Raw genomic sequence first — 23,743 nt, forward strand, 5'->3', positions numbered from 1 at the left:
AACTAAACAGAACAGCTAGGAACAAAGGAGAGAAAATACATTGGACTATCTACTACAGAGTGAGAACTATAATTATTATAAAAATTGCTGACCTTCTTGGATTATAAATGCTTACTGAGCTGTGATTTTTAGGCTCAAGAACTGTTTGCAGAGAAAGAAAAACCTTGACTTTTGGCTACTCTTCTGGGCGGGAGCTCCTGAATTGCTCTTAGGAGGTTGAACATTTTGGACTGCAAATTTTGGCTGATTGATAATTGTAGGACCCTTGAGAAGAAGAACCATTATAAAAATATTGCTTTTAGTCATGGATTGACAATTGGAAACATATTGGACTATAAAGGCCAAACATAAAGGTAAGAAGTATAAAAGACTTTGTTGTTTGGACCTTAAGATTGGTTGGTTGGATAAGACTAATATACGGGGATTATGGTACCTGTGAAAGATTATTTGGAGGGGGGGAGATAAAATGGATATTGCATACCTAACTAAAAGTGGTAGGAAACCACACCTAAGATTCCTTTCTGAAGCTCCCAGCCTGGAACATCAAAGACCTACAGGAGTAAGACCTACAAAGACCTACAAGACAAGGCAAATATCTTCCAGGAGAAAATGCATGCTATGTTGCAACTAATTCAAATGACAATTGTTTCAAATCATAATGAGATTAAAAATTATATGACATAAATGAGCACATCTTTAACCTAAGCTCACAACTAAAAAAACTCAGAAAATGATGACAATGAATGAATAAATAAATCAGACAATAGAATACAAATCAGAGGAAAGTGAACCAAAGATGGAGGCTACAAATGAAGGGAAATATAGCTCAGCAAATAAGCAAGATTTTGTTATAATATTGGAAATGGAAAAGGCATTTTATCTTTAAGGACTTCAAAATAAACCAGAGGATAAGAAAGAGGATTTGATAAATTGGATTATAGAGATGCCAGGAGAACCACTAGAGTTTGGGAGATAAAAAATGAAGAGAGAAATTGAGAGAGAAGGAAAGTGGAAGCTCTTTAACGAACATAAATGGGCAAAAGCACCCCACCTAAACTGTCTTCCCCATTCCCAATAACATTCATAAAAATACAGGAAGAATTCCCTGACAAACTGAACACACTGACTCAGAAAGATGAAACCACTGACTCGGAAAGAGATCAGATGACTTGACTTACCAGATGGAGTACTATATGACTAAACACCTGTTTGAATATGGCTAAAATAATAGATAAATTGACAAGAATGTGTTGAATATTGAGGGGAAATTAAGCTTAAATAAGAAATTTGAAAACGGGACCTAGAGTGATTTAATAAAATGACTTTTATCAAATACAACCAAAATACAACCTGATTGGAAAAGATGTTATAAAAGAGAAGATCAGGGAAATGTATCATTAGCTAGTACATCGATTATGGAATCATAGAAATTAACTATTATTGATTGTTGTTAAATATATGAACTCAGACAACACATTGTTTACTACTGTTATTGTAAAAAATTAATAAAATATTTTTTTAAAAAGAAAATTTAAATTTTGAAGATAGTATTTTCCTAAATGCTGAATAATACTTATCTGCAATAATGAATGAAATGCCTAATGAGCCAAAATTTGGTCTGTGTGTTAATTTTTAATTTATAATTTAATGGGACACTGTCTAAACAGAGACCAGTCACAAGCAGTGCACCAGAAGGCTCAGCCCTAGGTTCTGTTTTGTTCAACATATTTGTAATTGATATATCAGAAGGATTGCTAGGTAAGGTTTGCCTTTTTGCTGATGACACAAAAGTGTGTAATAGAATTGATGTTCCTGGGGGTATGATTTGACATTGCTGGAAAATTTGTCAAAAATGTGGAAATTGCAGTTCAATGTGTTGAAATATAAGATCATGCACTTGGGGGGGAAAGGAATCCTCTGGCAGAGGACAATATTTGAGGTACAGTGTTAGACAGAACAACAGAGGAAAAAGATTTAGGTGTGTTCATTGCAGATGACTGCAAAATGAATAAACAATGTAGCCAGCCAGCTGTGAAGGCAAACAAGACTCTGGGATGCATCACTAGAGGAATCACCAGCGGGAAAAAGGAAGAAGTCCTAACCTTGCAATATAAGGCTTTAGTCAGGCCCTATTTGGAATACTTGGAATACTGTAATACTGTTTCCAGTTATGGAGACCTCACTTTATATATATAAAGAAAGAACCTGTGGCTCAGGAAGTTAAAAACAACTGCCTAATATATAATCAGCCCAGGTTCGAATCTCAGATAAAGGGTATGACTGACTGATGAGAACATAAAGAGTTTAAAATGATCATCTCAGCCTCCCAAAATTCTTTATTAGCAATTTGAATAATTTGCAGATAGATAGATAGATAGATAGATAGATAGATAGATAGATAGATAGATAGATAGATAGATAGATAGATAGATAAAATTAAGCAAGTCCAGAGATGAGCAACAAAAATAGTGCAAGGTCTGAGAGACAAAACATATCAGGAATGGAGGATTGGATATATACACCCTGAAGGACAGAAAGGAGACGATGGGGTTGAACATGATTGAAACTTAAATATATTAAGAGTGTGAATGAGTTTCTAGAAGGCAGTATTTTCAATATTTAGCATACATCAAGAACACGGGGACATAAACTCAAACTGACAGGATGGAAGTTCAAAAGTGATGCGAGAAAGTATTACTTCACAGAAAGAGTAATGGAAGCTTGAAAGTGGGTCAATCATCACTGAGTTTAAACACGCCTGGAAAAAATACATGACTATCATCCAACAAAAACAAACAAATAATAAATAAAAACAAAACAAACAAAAATCTCAAAGGGCAGTGGATCACTGGGTCTTCTCCTGCCATCAGTTTTCTCTGTTTCTACCAAGGATTTTCATATGGCTTTATTTGATGTCGATGTAAATACTATTAATTAAACCAATTCAGTTAATAACTAAAAATTAACAGTATATTGCACTTATATATATTCTGGCTTGCAGACATTTTACAGAAAATGGATAATTTATAGAAAATACTTAGTAGGTTATTTCATTTGCAGTGTTTCCAGGCTAGGCAATTAAATTATTTTTTTTTTTACCAATTCACCCTTTCTGCTCTGTTTATTAGTTGATTTCTTAGTATCAAAGAGTAGTCAGATAAAAATCAGAGATCCAAACTTATATAGCATATGTCAACATATTTGAGACAAAACTGAGTTTTTGTTCTGTTTGTAAGATATTGTATATATTCCATTCATTCTATCAGTGTTGATTCTGAGTAACCATATAGATAGGTCTTTTTTTCCAAGAGAATCTGTTATCAATCTGGTTCTTAAATTTTCAAGGCTGCATCTATTGCTACTATAGTTAAGTGCATCCACCTAGCTACTTGCGCTCTTCTCTTTCTTTCCATTTTTTCCAGAATCTTAGCATTCTCTAGACTAGAGCACTAGGTATTTATATAAAATGTTTGAAGTAGGATAATTTGAGTCTGGTAAATTTTGTGAGTGTGATTATTTATATTTAAAACATTCATTAGTAGAATTTGCATATTCTTTGCATTTTTAGTTATTGGACTAGTGCATCAGCATAGCACAGGTAATTGATATTTCTTCCTCTATTTGTATAATCATGCTCATCTTTTTCCAGCCAAGTTTCCAATCAAAGCTGCCCTCACAGATTCATTTTTTAGTTGAATATAAGGAAAGAGTATTCGGCCTTGTCTCATGCCTTTGGAACTTAGAGCTAGTATTTTAACCATGTTCTGTCCACATTGTAGCTTCCTGACTGGTATATAGGTTTCACATAACAACAGTATTTTTTTTCTGATTTCCATTTTTAAGTGCTTTTCAGAGTTGTAATTCTGTAGAATCACAGAAGACATTTCTGTGATCAGTGAAGCACATACTGTAATGATTTCTATCAATGTAGTTTTTTGATAAACTACAAGAATGATTTACCACTGCCTTCTTCTATAAAGTATGAAATACTGTTTGTGCTGTTTCCTCTAAAGTGATAATGCACCCGCAGCATATTTCTATATTGTTGCTGCATGATAAAGAAGCCTCATTGCTTTAGCTGGGCAGCTGGGTGATTTTCTTGCCTTTTGAATGAGTATATACTTCTGTTATTTTTCCTCCATCTTTCCCAGGAACTCATTTGTACCCTGTATGATGAGGTGGCAATGCAGGATTTTTGGGGATGGAAAGGTTTGTGGCGTACTTGCCATTGTATGTTAGGAAGAAATGTTGCATGTAGCATGAGTGTGACTAAGGTTGATATCCATTTATTACTAAAAAAAGGGTTATGTGACACTTTGATTAACCAAAGCTGTTTTAGTCATTCAGGATCCAAAGATCAACTGGTAACACCATGGTATATGAAAGCTTGTGATTCCAAGCATAAGATGTATAAGCAGTAAGGACAAAGTATCAGCCTTGTAAGGTAGACTGATTTAAAAAAATAACACCATGTAGCCTAAAAATATTTTTATAGATTTTACAAATTTTATAGATTGGTTAAATCTTGTAAGTCTGAATATACTTTCCATCCTTATCTTCTTGAGAATTAGGGAGCTCCCTGTCTGGAATGTTTTCATAAACTTTTCTCTTCTTATGGGCTTAAGCCACCTTTATCTGTTTGTTGCCTTGGAAACAGATCTTTTCTTTTACTCTGTCAAGGTCATCCTCTATTCAGTTACAGAAAGAAAGAAAAATGTCTATATTTTCTGTTTATGAAGCTAAAATAAAGAAGTATGTAGTAAATTCTAATTAGGCTGGTCTGATCATGTGAAGTTGATGAATGTAAGGATTTGATGTTGTAGGTTTAATTATGAATGAAAATACTAAACTGAATGTCATAAAGTGTGAAGTGCTCCTATCTAGATTGTTGACATTATATATAAAAGTAGGATTTCACAGATTTTTACTGGCATTTTTTTCTCTAATGAAATATGGTAACAGAAGAGCAAGATACAGGTTTTGGGAAAAATCATGCCACATTCTGCATAAATATTACCCAAGAAAAAAAATCCTGCTAGAAGTGGATACAAGGATAATTAAAGGTCCTGAGTAGATCATTAATTTTAAAAATGTAGTAAAAGTAAAGAAGTAAAAGAAACAAGAGTGAAAGTAGGACTACTGGAAATTAGCTTACAACATAAAGTATTTAAAATCAATTTATAGAAAAAGCTATAAATTGTAAGAGATTGTGGGAACCAGTACAGAGCTTCAGTGAGTAAGAAAATAAGCAGACAGTTACAGTGGTGGATAGTATGTGAATGGTGTTGACTACGGTGGGAAAGAAATGTTTCAAAGAGACTCTGCCTTAATTAGTTTACTTTAAGTCAGCCTGGGAACTTACAATTGCAACTTTCAATGTTATGTTTGCCCTGTACCTCTAACTAGTATTAAGTCAACAAACAAATAAGCAAACAAAAAGTATTAAAGATGCCTTTATGACAGTTCTCCCTTCTTGAGTTTCCCAGCTATGGGAGTGTTGAAACTACTTGGCTCAAAGGAAAAAAAATATATATTACAGATTGTCCTAGTAGTTTACAGAAGTAAACTAATAATAATTAAGATGAGATAAAGCAAAGAAAAAATCAGAACAGTTTGATGGAAATAAAAACAAAGAAACAGAAGTGAATGCAATGATTTTTAGCATATAAGAATAAATGATATAGGGAGATGTGTATGTTCAAGAATGTTTTTAAAAGGGGGGAAAATGCAGATATAGGTAAAGAAAATGAAAAACTTTAAGGGGATGTCCTTCTTATGGACAAGATGACTGTGTTGAATGAGCAACAACTGATTCTTTCAATTAGAATAATATTCATAATGAAAGTCAGCAAGAGGGAATACAAAAATGTTGTGTTCCTGGAAAGATAGTTAGCCAAGACATTTTCAGTATAACCATTTAATAATTCTTTATTTCATTCATTTAAAGAATATTTTAATGCATTTTCTCATAAAATACAAACTTATAAACTATTTTCTTTCAAATTGCATATTTTTACATGTACTTATTCCAAATTCACATTTTTTTATTCTTTGTAGTGTGCTTATGTATGTATGTATATTTTTTAACTGCACTCATTTACAAGGTCATGAATGAAGGTCATGTTAGTCCATATAGGATTGCATCAAAAGTAAACAAAATGTCAACTATTATTATTATACATGAAACATTCCTGGAAAAAGCATGTTAGCACTCTGAAACTCAGTTCATCTAAATTTCAATAATCACCAAAGAATAACTGGTCATCATGTAAATTCCCTTAGAAATTCTAGAATCTATTAATGTAAAATATTTCAATCCATATAATTGTGATATATTATTATTGTTAAGTCCATTAAGTATTTCTATTTCTTTTTTTCAGAACATAATTAACTACTTAGTTCATTCTAAAAAAAAATTGAGAGTTACTGTTTCTTAGAACCCCGACTTTGATTTTTTGATTTGTAAATCAAGTGTTGGTCTCAAATGTATTGGGCCGTGGCCCATAGGTTGGGGACCTTTGTATTACAATAAGACTGGAATATAAATTATGTAAACAAACAAACAAATAAATAAACTCAAGACAGCTGAGATATTGAAGTTAATTCACAGTATAAATAAATATATTTTAATGGCTGGAGAATTTTAGTCTAAGGCAGAAAGATTTCTAGATGAATTATGTTTGGTTTCCTTCCCAATTTGAGTGAACAGGACAGATTCTGAAATATTCAGGAAAAAGGGACATAACATAGACCAAAGTAATAGTATTTCCTCCATTGAATTTGGACTCTAAGATCTTCACTCTCTTGATGTATTCACCTCTAAACTTTTTCTTGACTTCAGTGTGTTTGATGTTGTCAGCTTGAAGGATACCCAAGTATTTGTAGTAATCTTCCTCATCCAGACTCTTAATGTTATTTTCATGGGGCATCTTGATTCCTTCAGATTTCACTATTTTTCCTTGTCTGATAGTAAGTGTGGCACATTTGTCCAAGCCAAACTCCATTGCACTATCTTGGCTATATATATAGATAGTGTTGAGCAGTGATTCTATTTCAGATACTGTTTTTCCATACAGCTTCAGATCATCCATGTAAAGGAGGTGGGATAGTCTGGCATATGTTTTTGATGTTTGATAGCCATGGCCTGAGTTATTCAGTATTGTTGACAGAGGAAACAGTGCAATAACAAATAGTAGTGGTGATAGTGAATCTCCTTGAAATATTCTTCTCTTGATATTAACCTCTCCCAGTCTTTCACCATTGAGCTGCAACTATGTCTTCCATTGTGCCATCAATCCTTGCACAAACTTTCTGATGTTTCTACTGACTCCTGTTATTTCTAGGCACTTGATTATCCAGTCATGTGGCAGACAGTCAAATGCCTTTTTGTAGTCAATCCATGCCACGTTCAGTTTGGTCTTTCTTCTTTTGCAGTTTTCCAGGATCATTTTGTCTATTAGGAGTTCATTTTTTGTTCCTCTGCTATTGGGGCAGTTTACTTTCTGCTTAGGTTACACAAAAAGATTGTTTTCAACTAGATGCTCTTGGACTGCATCAGCTAACACACCAGTTAGCATTTTGAAAGTTGTTGATAAGCAGGTAATTGGCCTGTAGTTGCCTGGTACTGCCCCTTTTGCTGGATCCTTCATTATCAGGTAGGTTTTCCCAGTTGTTAATCACTTTTCAATTTCTCATCCTTTTAGTATGTTGTTGAACTGCTTGGCAATGAGTGGGTATAGAATAGTTAGATATTTTAACCAAAAACCAGGCAGTTTCATCTCCACCTTGTGCTGATTTTCCTTGCTCTTTTCTCTACCATTTATGTTGTTATTATTAGTTTTTTCGTTTCAACTTCTGTTTTATTTGCATCTACCTCTTTTAACCAAGCTGTATCCTTGTTGTATTTCTTTGGGTTATCCCATTTTCTTTCTTATTTTTTCGACTTGCAGTTTGGTCTGATTTTTCCTTTTGTGTAAAATGCAAAAAACGAATCAAGCAGTTCTGCTTTCTCCCTGTTGCTCATCACCTTCTTGCCATTTTCTCCCATTAATGAACAAATTCATAATAATTATTGCAAGATTCAGCATTTACAACACTTATAAAAGATAGTTCAGAAAAATGAAAGAAAAACAATAACTAAATTATCAAACTATTTCTTTGAATATTTGAAAGGTATTGTTTCTATAATAGCCTATTTATTTCCAAGTATGTACAGTTACAAAATGTTCAGGAAAATGAATGTAAGATTACTGTTAAGTACTTTGAAGTACTTGACTTATTTTTCATTATGTTCCATATAAAATATAGTATTATTGAATAGGAGATGAGGTTTTTTTGAAATCATATTATGTATACAGGGCTCTAGATTTCAGCAACCTAAACTGACTTTTATATTTTATTTTTCATTTATTAAAATTATATCCCCCTTTTACAACAAAGATAAATTGAGGGAGAAGGGGGGAAATTAATAAATGTGTTATTTGGGTTGCAATGGAATAAATATCTTTGTTTTGGCAAATTGTAATAATATTTCAAATATGCTTCTCATTTTGTTTCAAGAATACTATGGTACTAATTATGAGTGAAGGTACACTCTTCATAAAGTGGTAGAATATGGGATAGCTGGATGAAATCCAGAAATACTTTATAACTCTGGGAATTTATAAATACACATACATATTACATACATGAACACACATATGCATAGGTCTTTCAGGTCTTTCAGAACTGAAAGATAAAAGAAAGAATGATGATATGAAACCATCAAAAGTTTTTATCTCAACACACACACACTTATGTATGTATGTATGTATGCATGTATGTATGTATATAAAGGGGAAAAAAGAGATTCAAGATACAGGCTGTCTAGAGTCTCTAATTTTTGGTAAGTTTTAAATACATGTAGTTTACATTTATATAGTTTTATGTCTGTAACAAAGTTCTTTCTATATCCCTCTGCTGCAAAAAAAAAAATATTTAATTTCCTTTGGAGGGTGGGGAAGATAAGTGCACAGTGATATTGAGACTCTGCTAAATCAACTGAATTAATATCATTGACAGTACGGAGCTTGGGATTGGGATCTGACATTTTAGAAATGACATTTGACAAATACTGTTATGGAAAGGGCAATGCAATCTTTCCTACTCATTCAGAACAGAGAAAGACATTGTAACTTACTTTTCATGCAGTGAATTTTGCTAAACTCTTCTTATCAAATAATTTATAGAGCAAGCAGTAGGTTACTTCACTTGAAATTTGATACTGTGAACAATGTCTCTACGAATCTCAGTTACTCACTATTCATATAGACATACAATTTAGACAACCTAGTAATCAAGAAGCAAAATATTTAATAAGTCAATTTACTTGGTTCATTTCTTATTCTTTCTCTTGAAAATATTTCTGATTTTATGTTGTTGTACAAATGACTGTGGGAAGTGGAAGCTGTTTGTATCTTTTCCAACTTTAATTGTAGTCTTTTAACCCACCACCTTCTCCACAAAATCTCCATCCATTGGCTATATGGCACCATTTATTAGAAGGGTCTACAGAAACAAGAGTGTTGGAGTACTTTAAAATGGTTCCAAGGCATCCATAGTTTGTAATAGCTTATAAATCAACTCATAAACTTCATGGAACACTTACAAGCATTTACACTTTGCTAATAGTAGATAGATGCTGTTTCAGAACTGGGATCTCACCCCTCTGATAAAAATAATTTATCAGGGACCATTGACTATTAGATTTAACTTTAGGGTAGGAGGGAAGATGGCAGTTGAACCTCCTTCCACCATCTTTGGAAAATACTTAATTTTTTATACTTCTGGCCAATTTTATGTCAAAAAAGTGATGAAAGGCTATTTCACTAATAAAAAAAAGCAAAAGGAGTCATCGTAGCCCTGACTTTAGAAGATAATATTATTACTACAACAAATATTAAGGAGCAAGAGAACCTGACTGTAGAATTAAGCTATCTGCAAGATTATTTTGGAAATGACCACCAAAGGTAAGAAGCAACTAAGAAATAGCCCAGACTGTATTCCACAGTGTAAAAGAAAGCTGAGGGGAGCAACAGGACAAGGTTGGAAAACAAAAAAAATGTAGCCTTTCAAACACATCATGATTCTCATAGTGTTGTAAGTACTCCCTAACCTAAGATTTTAACAAATAAAATAAAATAAGTCTGCTACCTCAAGAAAGGAAGACTCTGCTTCCTCCTGCAGAAGGCTGAGGAAGGACAAGGTTCATTTTCCTCTGTGTTACCCAGCAAAGTTCCTTATAACCCTACCTCCCATTGATTACAAGACATGGGCTGCATTGGCTTCCAGTTGCCTTCCGGGTGAGATTCAAGGTGCTGGTAATGACCTTTAAAGCCCTACATGGCATGGGTCTGGAGTACCTTAGGGAGCACCTGCGGCCGGCATCAACTTCCCTCCGCCCAGTGCGCTCCCACAGAGAGGGCCTCCTCAGGGTGCCACCGGTCAGAGAGTGCCGACTGGTGGCCCCCAGGGGGAGGGCGTTCTCTGTGGGTGCGCCTGATCTATGGAACTGTTTACCGGTTGAGCTCCGGATGGCTCCTGACCTTCGCTCCTTCCGACGTGATCTAAAGACCTATTTGTTTGAACAAGCCGGCCTGGTCTGATGGGTTTGGGTTTTATTACTGTTTTTATGTAATTTATTTGTTGTACTGGGCATTATGGTTTAATCTCTTCTTAATTTTTGTATTTTGGTATTTTAGTATTTATTGCCCTGTTCACCGCCCTGAGTCCTTCGGGAGAAGGGCGGTATACAAATTAAATTAAATAAAAATAAATACAATAAAGGAAAAGCCCCTCAATAATCAGTGTAGAGACTATTCCAAAGGGATTAAGAGAGCTCTGTCAATGATACTTACTCCAACCTTAATAAACTTACATAGACTCTGACAACATCTGGTGATGGTAGTTGTGGTGTTACAACAACAACAACAAATAACGTAGGGTCTGTTAATAAAAAATCAAGGGTATAGTTAGAGTGCTTCAAAAGAACCAGGCTCAGCTATCTATTCCTTTAAATAGCTTGCTTGCTAGGGACTTCTCACACACCAGAAAACAATAAAAAAATCTGCTAAACAAGCTTCTAAACTGTCATCCTAAACTTATAGATTGGATATATATCATTTATTATCGAGTTTCTTGGGATTTAGAAGACTTTGTCTTCTTTTAACAAGCCAGGTAATGCACAGAAAATGTTCAGTATGGCAGAAATATCTCGGCTCTTATGTTTTAGATCTATTTTTTCCTTCATTAGTTAAGGCTTCCCATGAAATAACATGGGAACTATCAACAGATTGTTAGGAATGCAGAAAAAACAATTGCAACCAGCCTGCCTTCCTTTGGTGATCTGCATACTACAGGAGCCAGAAATAGGACTGAGAAAATATCTACAGACTCTTCACAGCCATTTGCCTGAAATGGTATAGGTTTTCCTACCTGAGCAGGGGTTGGACTAGATGACCTCCAAGATCTCTTCCAACATCATCATTACTACTACTACTACTACTACTACTACTATTATTATTATTATTATTATTATTATTATTATTATTATTATTATTATTATTATTATCATTATCCTGGACATAAACTGTTTCAACTCCTCCCCTCAGGATGCCATTATAGGGCATTGCATGCCAAAACAACTAGACACAAAGACATTTTTTCCCCTCGCCATCACTCTGCTAAACACCTAATGCCTAAGGATATTTACCCATGTAGTAGGGCTGTATTGCTATTATCCTTCTCATCTTTCCTATTGGTATCTTATGATTTATCATCTTGTGATAAGGCCTAGCGGAAATGATCCTTTTCAGTGTGGATTCAGCTAGGAATATAGTAAAAATGTGACACTGATGGCACTTATGGATGACCTCTGGTAGACTCAGGCCAGGGATGGCATTTTAGTTCTAATCTTCCCTGAAGTCTGAGTTGCATTTGATATCATGGATCCTTCTGAAAAAATTTATAGAGTTGGAAGTCGGGGCACTGTTTAGTAGTTGGCAGGGGGAGACCTAAGGGGAGGGGAGATATCTAGTCATAGGCTGCTAGCTCTTATTAATCATCTACCTGAAGCCACAGATTAAGATCACCCATCAGCAAGTATCATGAAGTGTTTGTGAAAGCATGATGGGAAGGCATAGGCTCTAACATAATTCTAGCAAGACTGAGTATGTATTTTAGTATCACACACCCAGGATCTGAAAAGTTTCCATCATTAATTTTGGATATGGTACAACTCCCCAAACCAAATTGGCATGCACTCTGAGATCTTTCCTATTTTTTATGCAAGGAACAGGAGATAACAATTTCCAAAAAAGACCTTTGTATAAATCGATCTTTGTGTCAATTGCACTTGCATCTGAATCAGGAGACTCTGCTTTTGGTCAGTTTTGCATGAGTCACTTCCAATTGGACTATTGCCATATGCTCTACATGAGTCTGCTCATAAAAAAATATTCAGAAATTGTGGCTTCTCCAGAAGGTGGTGGCACTGGAGGGCTCCTTTAGTGAAACAGTCTTTTAGTAGGTAAGCAGGAAGCATGCCTTCTCTGTCACAGTATTCCCGAGGTTCAGCTGACTCTCTTGACTTTTTAGAAAAACTGGGTACTTTCCTCAAGCCATTAGTGGAGACCAGTTTGCATAGTATGCTCTTTGTTGATTGAGAAATTGATCACTTTTACCTTCAATTTTATTATTACAGTATATTAATATATGTAGCCATGGACATTTGCAGAATAAGTAAATAAATAAATGGAATAACTGCCAATAGTTTTCAGAGATAACTGGAAATACCTATTCTGTTTAGATCCTGCCAGAAGTGATTGCTGATACTACACTACTAGCAAACCATGTCTAGACAAACATGTCTGGCTAGGATTTGTTCTCTGAGTAAAGATCTTTAGTTAGGCAAGTAAATATAGCCTCTGTCATTTCTCAGGTCAAATGTGATAGATTTTTCTCTGAACCTGTAATTTTTTAAAAAAACAAAAACACATTTGGTATGTAGTAAATATGCTTTAAAAGGCTAATTATGAAACATTATTAATCTTTACAATAAATTCAGTGGCCAGTACACTTATTCATGATTGTCTCTCACCTTAGAAATAGCCATCCTAAATTTGTCCCTTTATCCAACAAGACACAAAGGGCATTTTCAGCTGAGATTTTCAGCTCACCATAAAGAATCATAAAGCCAAACATGACAAGAGATTGTGAATTAACAAGTGGAAAATATCCTACATTGTATACTGACAGCAAATAATCTTTAAAAGACATAGGCAGCACTGTCTGGATATGCTATCATTGGGGAGTACTAATATATAGGCCTGGGTATACAACTATATGATAAACTGATTAGGTTATCCAGATTTTGTCACTGACCTTTCAAGAATTTGAATAATTTTAAAATTCATTAGTATATTTCTATAAAGGTTGGGTAAGAATTAATAAGTAAAAACTTATGAACTGAGGAATAACAGCAACTTTGGAAAGGTCTTGTTTCTGCTTTATATAGAACAGTATTCTCTGGAAGAATGAGTTTGCAGAATTCAGCTTTGCACTGAAGGGTTTAAATGGGAAGCTTTAGTCCAAGTTCCTATTGATCAGGTCAGGCTGGTCTAAAAATTTCTTTTGTTTTTGAGAAGATCACAGATTGCAGTGACAATAATGATTGTGCAATTTCTTTTTCATTATGACAGGGATGGATCAAAGCTACATCAGATTTTGCACAGCATGTCAGTGAATGATGTAAGGAAATTTTGGAATCTGAAAATAAAAAGGAGTTGGTCAGAACATAACTGTGATAATATGTCAGCAAATAACTCGGAAATATCAAAATAAATAAAAATAAATACATCTATTCTTGAGAGAGTTACAAGTGGTGTAAAATGGATGAATTGGTTGATAGTAATTATAATTTATATTGTAATTGTCCTGAGAGATATAGATGGAAGTTTATTTATTTTTTATTTATTTTTATTACATTTATATCCCGCCCTTCTCCGAAGACTCAGGGCGGCTTACAAGCTTAGCAGTAGCCTTCATTCTATGTATATGCCTGCTTATTAGGGCTTTCACACACACACCAAGCGGCATTATTACAAAGTCAGCTTAATTGCCCCCAACAATCTGGGTCCTCATTTTACCTACCTCAGAAGGATGGAAGGCTGAGTCAACCTTGAGCCTGGTGGGATGCGAACCTGCACTAATTGCAGGCAGCTGGTGTTACTTAAGTTCCCTTTAAAGGCACTTTTTTTGAATGAGGTGTCCTGCAATATTAAAATAACTTCCTATTTCTTTTTCTGTTTGATGCAATGAATTTTATTGCATATATTTATATTTGGTTGTAAGTCATAAAGCACAATTAATTGTTATATAATTATTAATATATTATAAGTATTACTGTTTGTCCTAGTGGTAAAATAACTACACAAAGTTTAAAGAGTAGAAAAAATATTTTGTATTAAGAAGCAATTAATTTGACTGACAATAACTGAATGTACGGACTAGTGTTTGAGAAGTAATTGATCCTTTCAAATATTCATTCTTTATAGATATATCAAACGAAAAACAGGCTGCCATTCACCACATACCCTATTATCCAAGTTTTAGATGCATACATATGAAAGAGATATGTTTATTGTAGAATAAAATAAATAATCTTGCTGGAATCCAGCAGGACTAGAATTTCAAACTGTAAGCAAAGTCTATGCAGACAGAATTTTATGTGTTCCTTTTTATGTTTACAAGTCCTTCTACACACAATGAAAATCATGTCTGGTGTATGTCCGCATCCTGGCAGGCAAGCAGAAAAAAACTTTCAGTGCTTCGCACATAACAAAAGTCTTTCCTTTAGTGCTTCTGCATGAGCAAAAACAACAACAACAACAACAACCATCTTGCAAGGTTTATTCTCGGATAGTTTGCTTTATAACTGACTCCCTAACATACTTTCTGCTTCAGCTTGCGTTCTTGCATGGAAGAACCTGGAGGCCTAAATTGGATTTAAAACTTATTTGGGGCAGCTAGCAAACTGACCAGACTGCATGCAGAGTCCACTGTGTTCTGTGACTTAGGTGTGCTTACTGAGAATTTTAGGAGGCATATCCCAATATATTTGTAGGGTACCAGTTTGAGAATCTGTTTCAGATGAACCATCGACTCAGAAAAAAAATGGCACATCTTTACTATCACATATCATGCGGTGGCTCAGTGGGTTGGGACGCTGAGCTTATCGATCAGAAGGTCGGCAGTTTGGCGGGTCGAATCCCGAGTGCCGTGTAACAGAGTGAGCGCCTGTTACTCATCCCAGCTTCTGCCAACCTAGCAGTTCGAAAGCAAGTAAAAATGCAAGTAGAAAAATAGGGACCTCTATGGTGGGAAGGTAACAGCATTCCGTGTGCCTTTGGCGTCTAGTCATGCCAGCCACATGAACATGGAGACGTCTTCGGCTTTGAAACGGAGATGAGCACCGGCCCCTAGAGTCGGAAACAACTAGCACGCATGTGCGGGGAACCTTTACCTTTACCTTTATCATTTTACCATCATATATCATTTTAGTTACCTTTTTTGATCAATAAAAAGCTCAAACATAAAGATTGCAATTTCTTAAAATTCTGCAGCACAGATGATACTTGCAATTTATTTGATGAAAAGATGAACCTGAAAGTGAAAACAATGAATATGGTCTTTAAAATGTGATACTAAGTTACAGCAAACAAACAAGCATAATCTCATTTAGATTCAGATCCAGTGTTGTATTTATTTTTCATCCTAAGTATACATTATATCTTCTTATCACTAAGGATTACTTCTACAGTACACATTTCAAATATTTTGACAATTTATCTTATTTGACAGTATTCCTTGTACCAATCCCACTGAAGATAGCATTTAAATTGCATACCAGGAAGGAAAATATTTGCACCTCATAATTGATTTGGGAAAGTCATAGTTTGTGCACTATGTTTCACTGGAATTTCAAATCCATCAGCTCATTTTTCAGTTTAGTCTTATCTACAAATTAAATACTAGAAATTTTCAGATGTACCTTAGAATAATATTGTTTTTTAATTGCCAGCATACTGTTTCTTGTAAATCTCAATGGGATGTGGGGCAATCTTTACCTCACAATTTCTGTTATCATGTTTGCTTAAGCAATGCTGCAGTCAGCCAGTAATCCTATCACTTTCATAGAGCTGTTTAACACACTTTTGAAAAGAGATTGTTGTTTGTTATCCAGAAGCTGAGTAAATTTTGCAGGGATTGTATTTAACTGGTAAAATTGGTTTTATCACAGCTGGCAGTAGGACATGAGAAATAGGATAATATATTGCTTTTTTTGAGAACCAGATTGGTGCAAAGGTTAAGGCACCAAGGTAGAAACCAGAAAATTGTGAATTCTAGTTCCTTCTCCTGCACAAAGTCAGCTGGATGACCTTGGCCCACTCACTCTCTCTCAGCTCTAGGAGGTAAGTAGCCAATCACATCTGAAAAAAATGTTGCCAAAATAACTAATTAATTGCCAGGAGTCAAGATTTATTTATTTATTTATTTATTTTTATTACATTTATATCCCGCCCTTCTCCGAAGACTCAGGGCGGCTTACAAGCTTAGCCCTGATTCAGAGGCATGCACACAGACACAAAAAAACTCCCCTCACACCCCAACATCAGTTATCAAGAGAAACATCAGATTAAGATCTGATTGCATTTACTAATTATACAATGTACCAATATTCAAATTGTTACAACTACAACATAATTCTTTTTTCTCTCTCTTGTTAAAATCAGTCATATTTTAGATAACGATAAAAACACTTAAATCAGAGATTTATTGAGTGAAGTGATCAGACAACAAGATGCCACTGAAGTTTGTCACACTGTTATGTGTGCATCAGTTATTAATCCAAACATGTTCAAAAGGCCAACTGTTTTTTTTACTATCTTTATCTATTATAACTGTACCACTGTTAACTTTTGAGAACATCAACTACAAGAACCTATATGTATGTGTAGATGTGCAAAAGCAGTCTAGTAGGAAAGGAGTGAGAGCTAGTTTGTCGGGGATATTTCATGATCTTTCATGCCTGACACAGTTTGGTGTCATAGTTATGGCATTGGGTTAGAAATTGGCAGCCATGAGTTCTAGTCCTACTTTGGATATAAAGATCGCTGAATGACTTTGAGTCAGTGGTGGGATTCAGCCAGTTCGCACCAGTTCGGCAGAACCGGTAGCTAATTTTTTGTTGCCCAGTCCCAGAATGGACTTCCGGAAGTGTCATCCACACAGAGAACCGGTTGTTCACATATTTGAATCCCACCACTGCTTTGAGTCGTGACTTTCTCTCAGTTCTAGGAAGGAGGCAATGGAGAAACCACTTCTGAAAACGTTGCCAAGTAAAATTGCAGAGACTTCTCCAGGCAGCGTCCAAGAATAAAAAAAAACAATTGAATGAAATTAGGAAAAAAGAGGAATATGCTTAATAGACATGAAATGCTGATATGGGGAGGGGAAAAAAATCAGCAGGACAAATGAGCTCTTTGGCTGGCTAGCTGGCTGAAATCCTGGACAGGAATTCACCATATGGCAACAATTCATTATATATAATATTTTCAAGTAGACTCTTAAGAAAGAACAGTCTGTGCAGGACAATAATCATCATAGAGGATTATTCCTCAGCATAGTATGTTACTTCGTATCTCTTATGACTAAAAAACAGGGAGAAATGAACTATGAGTCAAATGTTATTCTTATTATCCACTTTTTTTAAAGCCTTTAATCATTTTTTTAAATAAAAAGCAGTAAAAAACCAGGCAAAAATAGTGTTATAATTCAGTAATAACCGATTTTATTTACAAATAAGTGTTGTTATTGTTCACAAAGGCACTTCAACTCAGTGTTTCTGCAGTCTTACAGACTGAGTACTGTTTATGATTTTGAGATCCCAGATGAATTACTGTAATTCCTACCAGAACACAAATGCTTGGCAAACAGAAGCGGTTTTATTTCAATCCAGATGAAATAATGAAATCTCTTTATTTTATTTTTTAAAAAAAAACATTTAAATCATTGCGGATGAACAAAATTGGTATGGCAATGAAGATCTAAGTTGAAACAACTGGTTATTGTTATAATTTTCAGAGAGAGAAAAATAAAAATATGAGATTGTGCAATATATATAATGGTCTGTGGGAATGATAACCAAGGGAGCAGTCAGACAAAAGTCAGCTTAGTCTGCAAATGTAATGATATTTGGGCATGAACTTGGGAAACAGGGCACTGAAATGTAAACAAAGGAACAGTCAGATAAAAAGCAGTGTAGCCCACAGCAGGAATGTGAACAGGACAAGAGATTCAGAAGAAACTCTCCCTAGTGTTTGGACTGTATAGTGGGGGAAGAAGTACCTTCAGACCTGCAAGAAACTGTTCATGTAATCTTACAACCAAGTAGAATTAGCTCATGTTTCCAGTCTTGTCTACCTCATAAGTTTGACATCAGTCTTATACATCTGACTTACTTACCTCCCCCTCCACCCCTTTTGAATTCAAAAACTAAGGAGAGTCTCTTCTGACTCTGTTGTCCTACCCAAATTCCTGCCGTGAGCTAAGTTGTCTTTCATCTGACTGTTCTCTTAGTTACATCTTGTTGTCCTATCTCCCGAGATAATGCCAAATACTATTACGCTGTATATTTATTCTTGTCTTACTTCTATTAGTCTGGTATATTTTCTGGAAAGGCACTTTTGTTTGATATTATGTAAATACAAATTCCACCTTTTTCAACTTTTGATTTATACAATTATGTAACTCTCACTAAAACTGTAATCTTAAAATTACTTACCTGGAAATAAATCGTGTGGAATGTAATGGACTTTAATTGTTGAATTGTAGTTTATGGTTCTTCACAGACTACTCAGACAACAAAAAACTACTGAATAATACTGTCATAATTTGTACAAATTCCAGAGTGTTGAAAAGTGACTTCCAATTAGAAATCATATAAATTGTGAGGTTATTGTTCTTCAGTGATAGAGATTTCACTTGAAGATATTTTTGAAATGCCTAATTTGAGACATAAATCATGACAAACTGTCTTATCCCTAGATAAATATAAGTAATCCTTCTGATCCTTATCCCTCCCTTATTCTTCCAGCTATAGATAAAACGAAGTTTTGTGAGAAACAGTTTCTGCACTGATCATACAAAATCCTTTATATTCAACTTCTTTTGTAATGGAAGCTAAAATTATATATATATATATATATATGATACATATCAACATTAAACCAGCAATATGCTTATCATAAATGAAAGTGGGAAGAAAGTGCTTGGTGAAGTGTATTTTTTAGAGTTCTCTTTGCAGTATTTGAATAATTCTTTGAGACACTCAGCAGGATTTCTCAAGTATTTAATGGAATTGGAACAAGCTGGTAACACAGGATTAGCCTTAGTCAAAAACACATATGCTCAGATGGTAAATTACAATGTTTATGTTACAGTCTGAGTATACAAGTGTATTCAAATGCTGATGTCTCTCCCCCTCCCCCTGCTGTAATCATGTCCTTGCATAACACAGCTAGCTCCATGCTGTGTTCTCCTTGCAAAACTCACATGGCAGTTACAGAGAAAACAAAGATTACTGATTAGCAAAGAACATGATCAGGTAGATTGACACTGTGCATGAAGCAACCATTTTCCTGGAACGTTGGACTGGCACAAAAATTCTAAAGACAAAGTAGTATCACTGGATACTACTTTAGGCAGCTACAGGATCATGCTATTTTCTCTGCGTTGAAAATTGTACTGAGCATAAATGTGCAGATATTATCTTTACCGTGATAGAAAGCATCAGCTGGAAAGTTAAAAGCTTTTTTTATGGAACTAGGAAGAAATGTATGCTGATATCTTTGGTAAGTTAAAAAAAAAGCACAAAATACTGAAAATAAAGATAATGCATTGAAAGAATACTAACATTTTAACAGAATCATTGCCTAATTTGATCGTTTGAATCGTCTTCAGATATGTTTCTATGTCTGCTATGTTTTGACCTTAAAAGGTAGCACTTTAACAACTTTTAAAGGATATTGCAAGCAATTGCTGCTTGAATATATTGGCAATGAAAGTACTCTTTCATAGGTTCAGTGCATAATTTTAATATTGTTATTTAAGGAAAGTATGATTACAGTAATTTAGAATATTCACTGAGTTCTCATGAATTTAACCTGTGTAATTTTTATGAATTTAGCTTTTGTGGGATCCTCTGAAATAATAGTTTGTAGTATAGGTAAATCTGGTTAAGTATTTCTGAGTACTATGGAAAGGGTTACTAGCAGTGAGACTCCCTTAGGATAAATGCTCATTTCATAATATACTCAGTATATTACCATTCATATCTACTTAGCTTTAAGTTCTATACTTGTTTTCAAATATATATGTAAAGTCTTGATTGTAACAGGTTTGTTGATAGTGATTATAAAACTGGATCACTGAGTTAAATATCTTCATGTGCTTTGGTAGGACATAGATATTTTAAAATAAGGAAACTTTCTATGAATTAGCCTATGAATTGTTCATATAATCCACTCCTTTTACAACTGCAGGCATGACTAACATAATTGTTATATACTATGTGTAATACACATAGGACAATTATTCAAATATTTTCAAATGACATAATTTCATAGTATGTATTCTACACAAGTAGCACAGCTTTTAGTAATTTAATGCAACAGTATAACCCTTCTCTTGAGGAAAAATGGAAACATTTACCCTATTTTTTTATTTTAAAAAACTCCACTTTTTTAATGCTGGATTTTGCATGTATGTTACAATTTTCTGAAAAAAGCAGGTTTTTTTCTGAAATAATTGAAGAATATATATATTACCTTTTGTGATAAATATCCATATTTCAATAGTAAATGTGTGACTTGTTTTTCTTCTAAAGTTCTTTGTTTCTCATGACATTCTTTATAATTCTTTGGAAACGTAGGACTGACAATGATTTCTAAGTTCATATGCAGAACATAATACTGATTGCTGTAAAAGCTGGATTTCATCTCTGTCTTCTACTAGTTAAGAAAGTATTTTTCAGGTCAAACACAATAGTGATTAAGCTTTAATTATCCAGGTCTCTGATAGTAAAAGTTTAATTGAAAATGTGTAACATAGACAGGCTCCTCATGCCTCACCCATTACCAACAATATAGTTATTATATACTTCTTTATACAATACAAGGATTATACTGGCTACTCTATTCATGTAGTATCACTTAGTGATCACAATCGGGCCTGGCAACTCCATTGCTAAACACTGCAGTCACTAGGTGAAGCATTATGTGACTGGGAAAGGCTTATGACCTAATTTCCCCTGTGGTTGCTAACCAAGTCTCTGTGGTTGCTAAGTGAGATGATTATGACTTACTATTTTACTTCTACCTCCTCTATTAACTCTATTAACTCACAGGTCAGTTGCAAAGCACCTGAAGGGCAATCACATGGCTGTAGGATCCTGTGATGGTTGTAAATGGGAGGATTGGTCACAAAGCTACTTTTGTATACAGTTATAGCTTCAAACAGCTGTTAAACAAGTCTGTAAGTAAGCAAGGCCTACCTATTTCCATATGCAAATATGTTGATTGTTTTGAATGGCTATAGGTTGTTCTTTATATGTTGTTCTTTATATGTTCTTTATATGTTGTATATACAACATTAAGAAAACCAAGATCATGGCATCCGGCCCTCTCAATTCCTGGCAAATAGATGGGGAAGAAATGGAGGTAGTGACAGATTTTATTTTCCTGGGCTCCAAGATCACTGCAGATGGGGACTGTAGCCAAGAAATTAAAAGATGCTTGCTCCTGGGGAGGAAAGCCATGGCAAATCTAGACAGCACACTAAAAAGCAGAGACATCACCCTGTCAACAAAAGTGCGTATAGTCAAGGCTATGGTCTTCCCAGTTGCAATGTATGGCAGTGAAAGCTGGACCATAAGAAAGGCTGAGCGCCAAAGAATTGAAGCCTTTGAACTATGGTGCTGGAGAAGACTCCTGCGAGTTCCTTGGACTGCAAGGCGATCAAACCGGTCAGTCCTAGAGGAGATCAACCCTGACTGCTCTTTAGAAGGTGAGATCCTGAAGCTAAAACTCAAATACTTTGGCCACCTAATAAGAAGGAAGGACTCACTGGAGAAGAGCCTCATGCTGGGAAAGGTTGAGGGCAATAGAAGAAGGGGACGACAGAGAATGAGGTGGCTGGATGGAGTCACTGAAGCAGTAGGCGTGAGCTTAAATGGACTCCAGAAGATGGTAGAGGACAGGAAGGCCTGGAGGAACATTGTCCATAGGGTCACGATGGGTCGGACACGACTTTGCAACTAACAACAACAACAAATATACAACTTGGTGATAATTCATACTATTATATTTCAGTGAATGATAATGGTAAAACAGATATGATTTTTTGATAAAAAGTATGCAACATTTTGAATAGGTGGGAATAAGACAAGAGACTACTGAAGAAATAAGCAATTTGAAAACCCTCAAATTAATGAAAATTGTCACTAGTGATATTTTCAAAAATATGACAAAAATACCCTACTCATATGTACATGTTGAAAATTAATAAATATAATTATAAAACCATTGAATTGATTGTTTATGATGAAAATCAGATGTTGAGACTCTAGAAAGAGTACAGAGAAGAACAACAAAGATGATTAGGGGACTGGAGACTAAAACATAAGGAACGGCTGCTGGAATTGGGTATGTCTAGTTTAACGAAGAGAAGGGTGAGGGGTGACATGATAGCAGCATTCCAATATCTCAGGGGCTGCCACAAAGAAGAGGGAGTCAAGCTATTCTCCAAAGCACCTGAAAGCAGGACAAGAAGCAATGGATGGAAACTAATCAAGGAGAGAAGCAACCTAGAACTAAGGAGAAACTTCCTGACAGTTGGAACAATTAACCAGTGGAACAACCGCCCTCCAGAAGCAGTGAATACTCCAACACCTGAAGTTTTTAAGAAGAGACTGGACAGCCATTTGTCCGAAGTGGTATAGGGTTTTCTGCCTGAGCAGGGGGTTGGGCTAGATGACCTTCAAGGTCCCTTCCTTTATTATTATTAAGATGAGAGGTATGAATATGGAACAGATAATTTGCTAAATTGAAGAGAGTATGATTGACGTAAAACCGGAACAACTTGCAGGAACAGAAAGTATAGGTCTCAACAGTATGAATGGACACTTATTGTAAGGGAACAGGATGTGGAAGCCACTTGGAACAGAGCAAAAATAATTATCTAGAGCAGGGGTGTCAAACTCGCAACATCATGTGATGTGTCACGACGTATCATGACTTTTTTCCCATTGGTGGCAATGGGGTGGGTGTGGTTTTGCCATGACGCATCCGGCCCATGGGCTGGCAGTTTGACACCCCTGATCTAGAATGGCACAGAATTTTATTGAATTATTATAATGGAAATATGAAAAAAGGTAGAATAATGAAGCAAAAAGGTTTTTTAAGGTGAAAAAATTATGTAGTGGTTATCACACAAAATGAAGATGAAAGATACTATACGATATATGGAAACAAAAAGAGAATGATAATAGAGGTAGAAAAAAAGCAGAACTATTTTTAAACAAACATTTGGAAAATGCACTGAAAAAAAAGAAACCTGCAACAGAATGAATGAAATTAAGAATTAAAGG

General features: G+C 34.9%; 1 protein-coding gene across 7 annotated transcripts in view; it reads left to right on the forward strand.

Moving 5' to 3' along the window:
• Positions 1-23,743, forward strand: part of DMD (dystrophin) — a 931,439-nt gene that overhangs the window by 165,256 nt on the left and 742,440 nt on the right. The window contains exons 1-2 of one of the 7 annotated variants that reach the window (XM_081327960.1): positions 19,757-19,949; positions 21,503-21,630. The exons of 5 other annotated variants lie outside the window; for them this stretch is intronic. Coding sequence is in view for 1 of the 2 variants with exons in the window: in XM_081327958.1 (XP_081184084.1) it covers positions 19,931-19,949 (19 nt within the window). In the remaining variant the exon portion in view is untranslated. Of the gene's footprint in view, positions 1-19,747; positions 19,950-21,502; positions 21,631-23,743 lie in introns of those variants that run through there. One more of the 7 variants, XM_081327958.1, reaches the window with a different exon arrangement.

This window comes from Vipera berus, assembly GCF_964194415.1.
Source record: "Vipera berus genome assembly, chromosome: 4".
Classification (NCBI taxonomy): Eukaryota; Metazoa; Chordata; class Lepidosauria; order Squamata; family Viperidae; genus Vipera; species Vipera berus.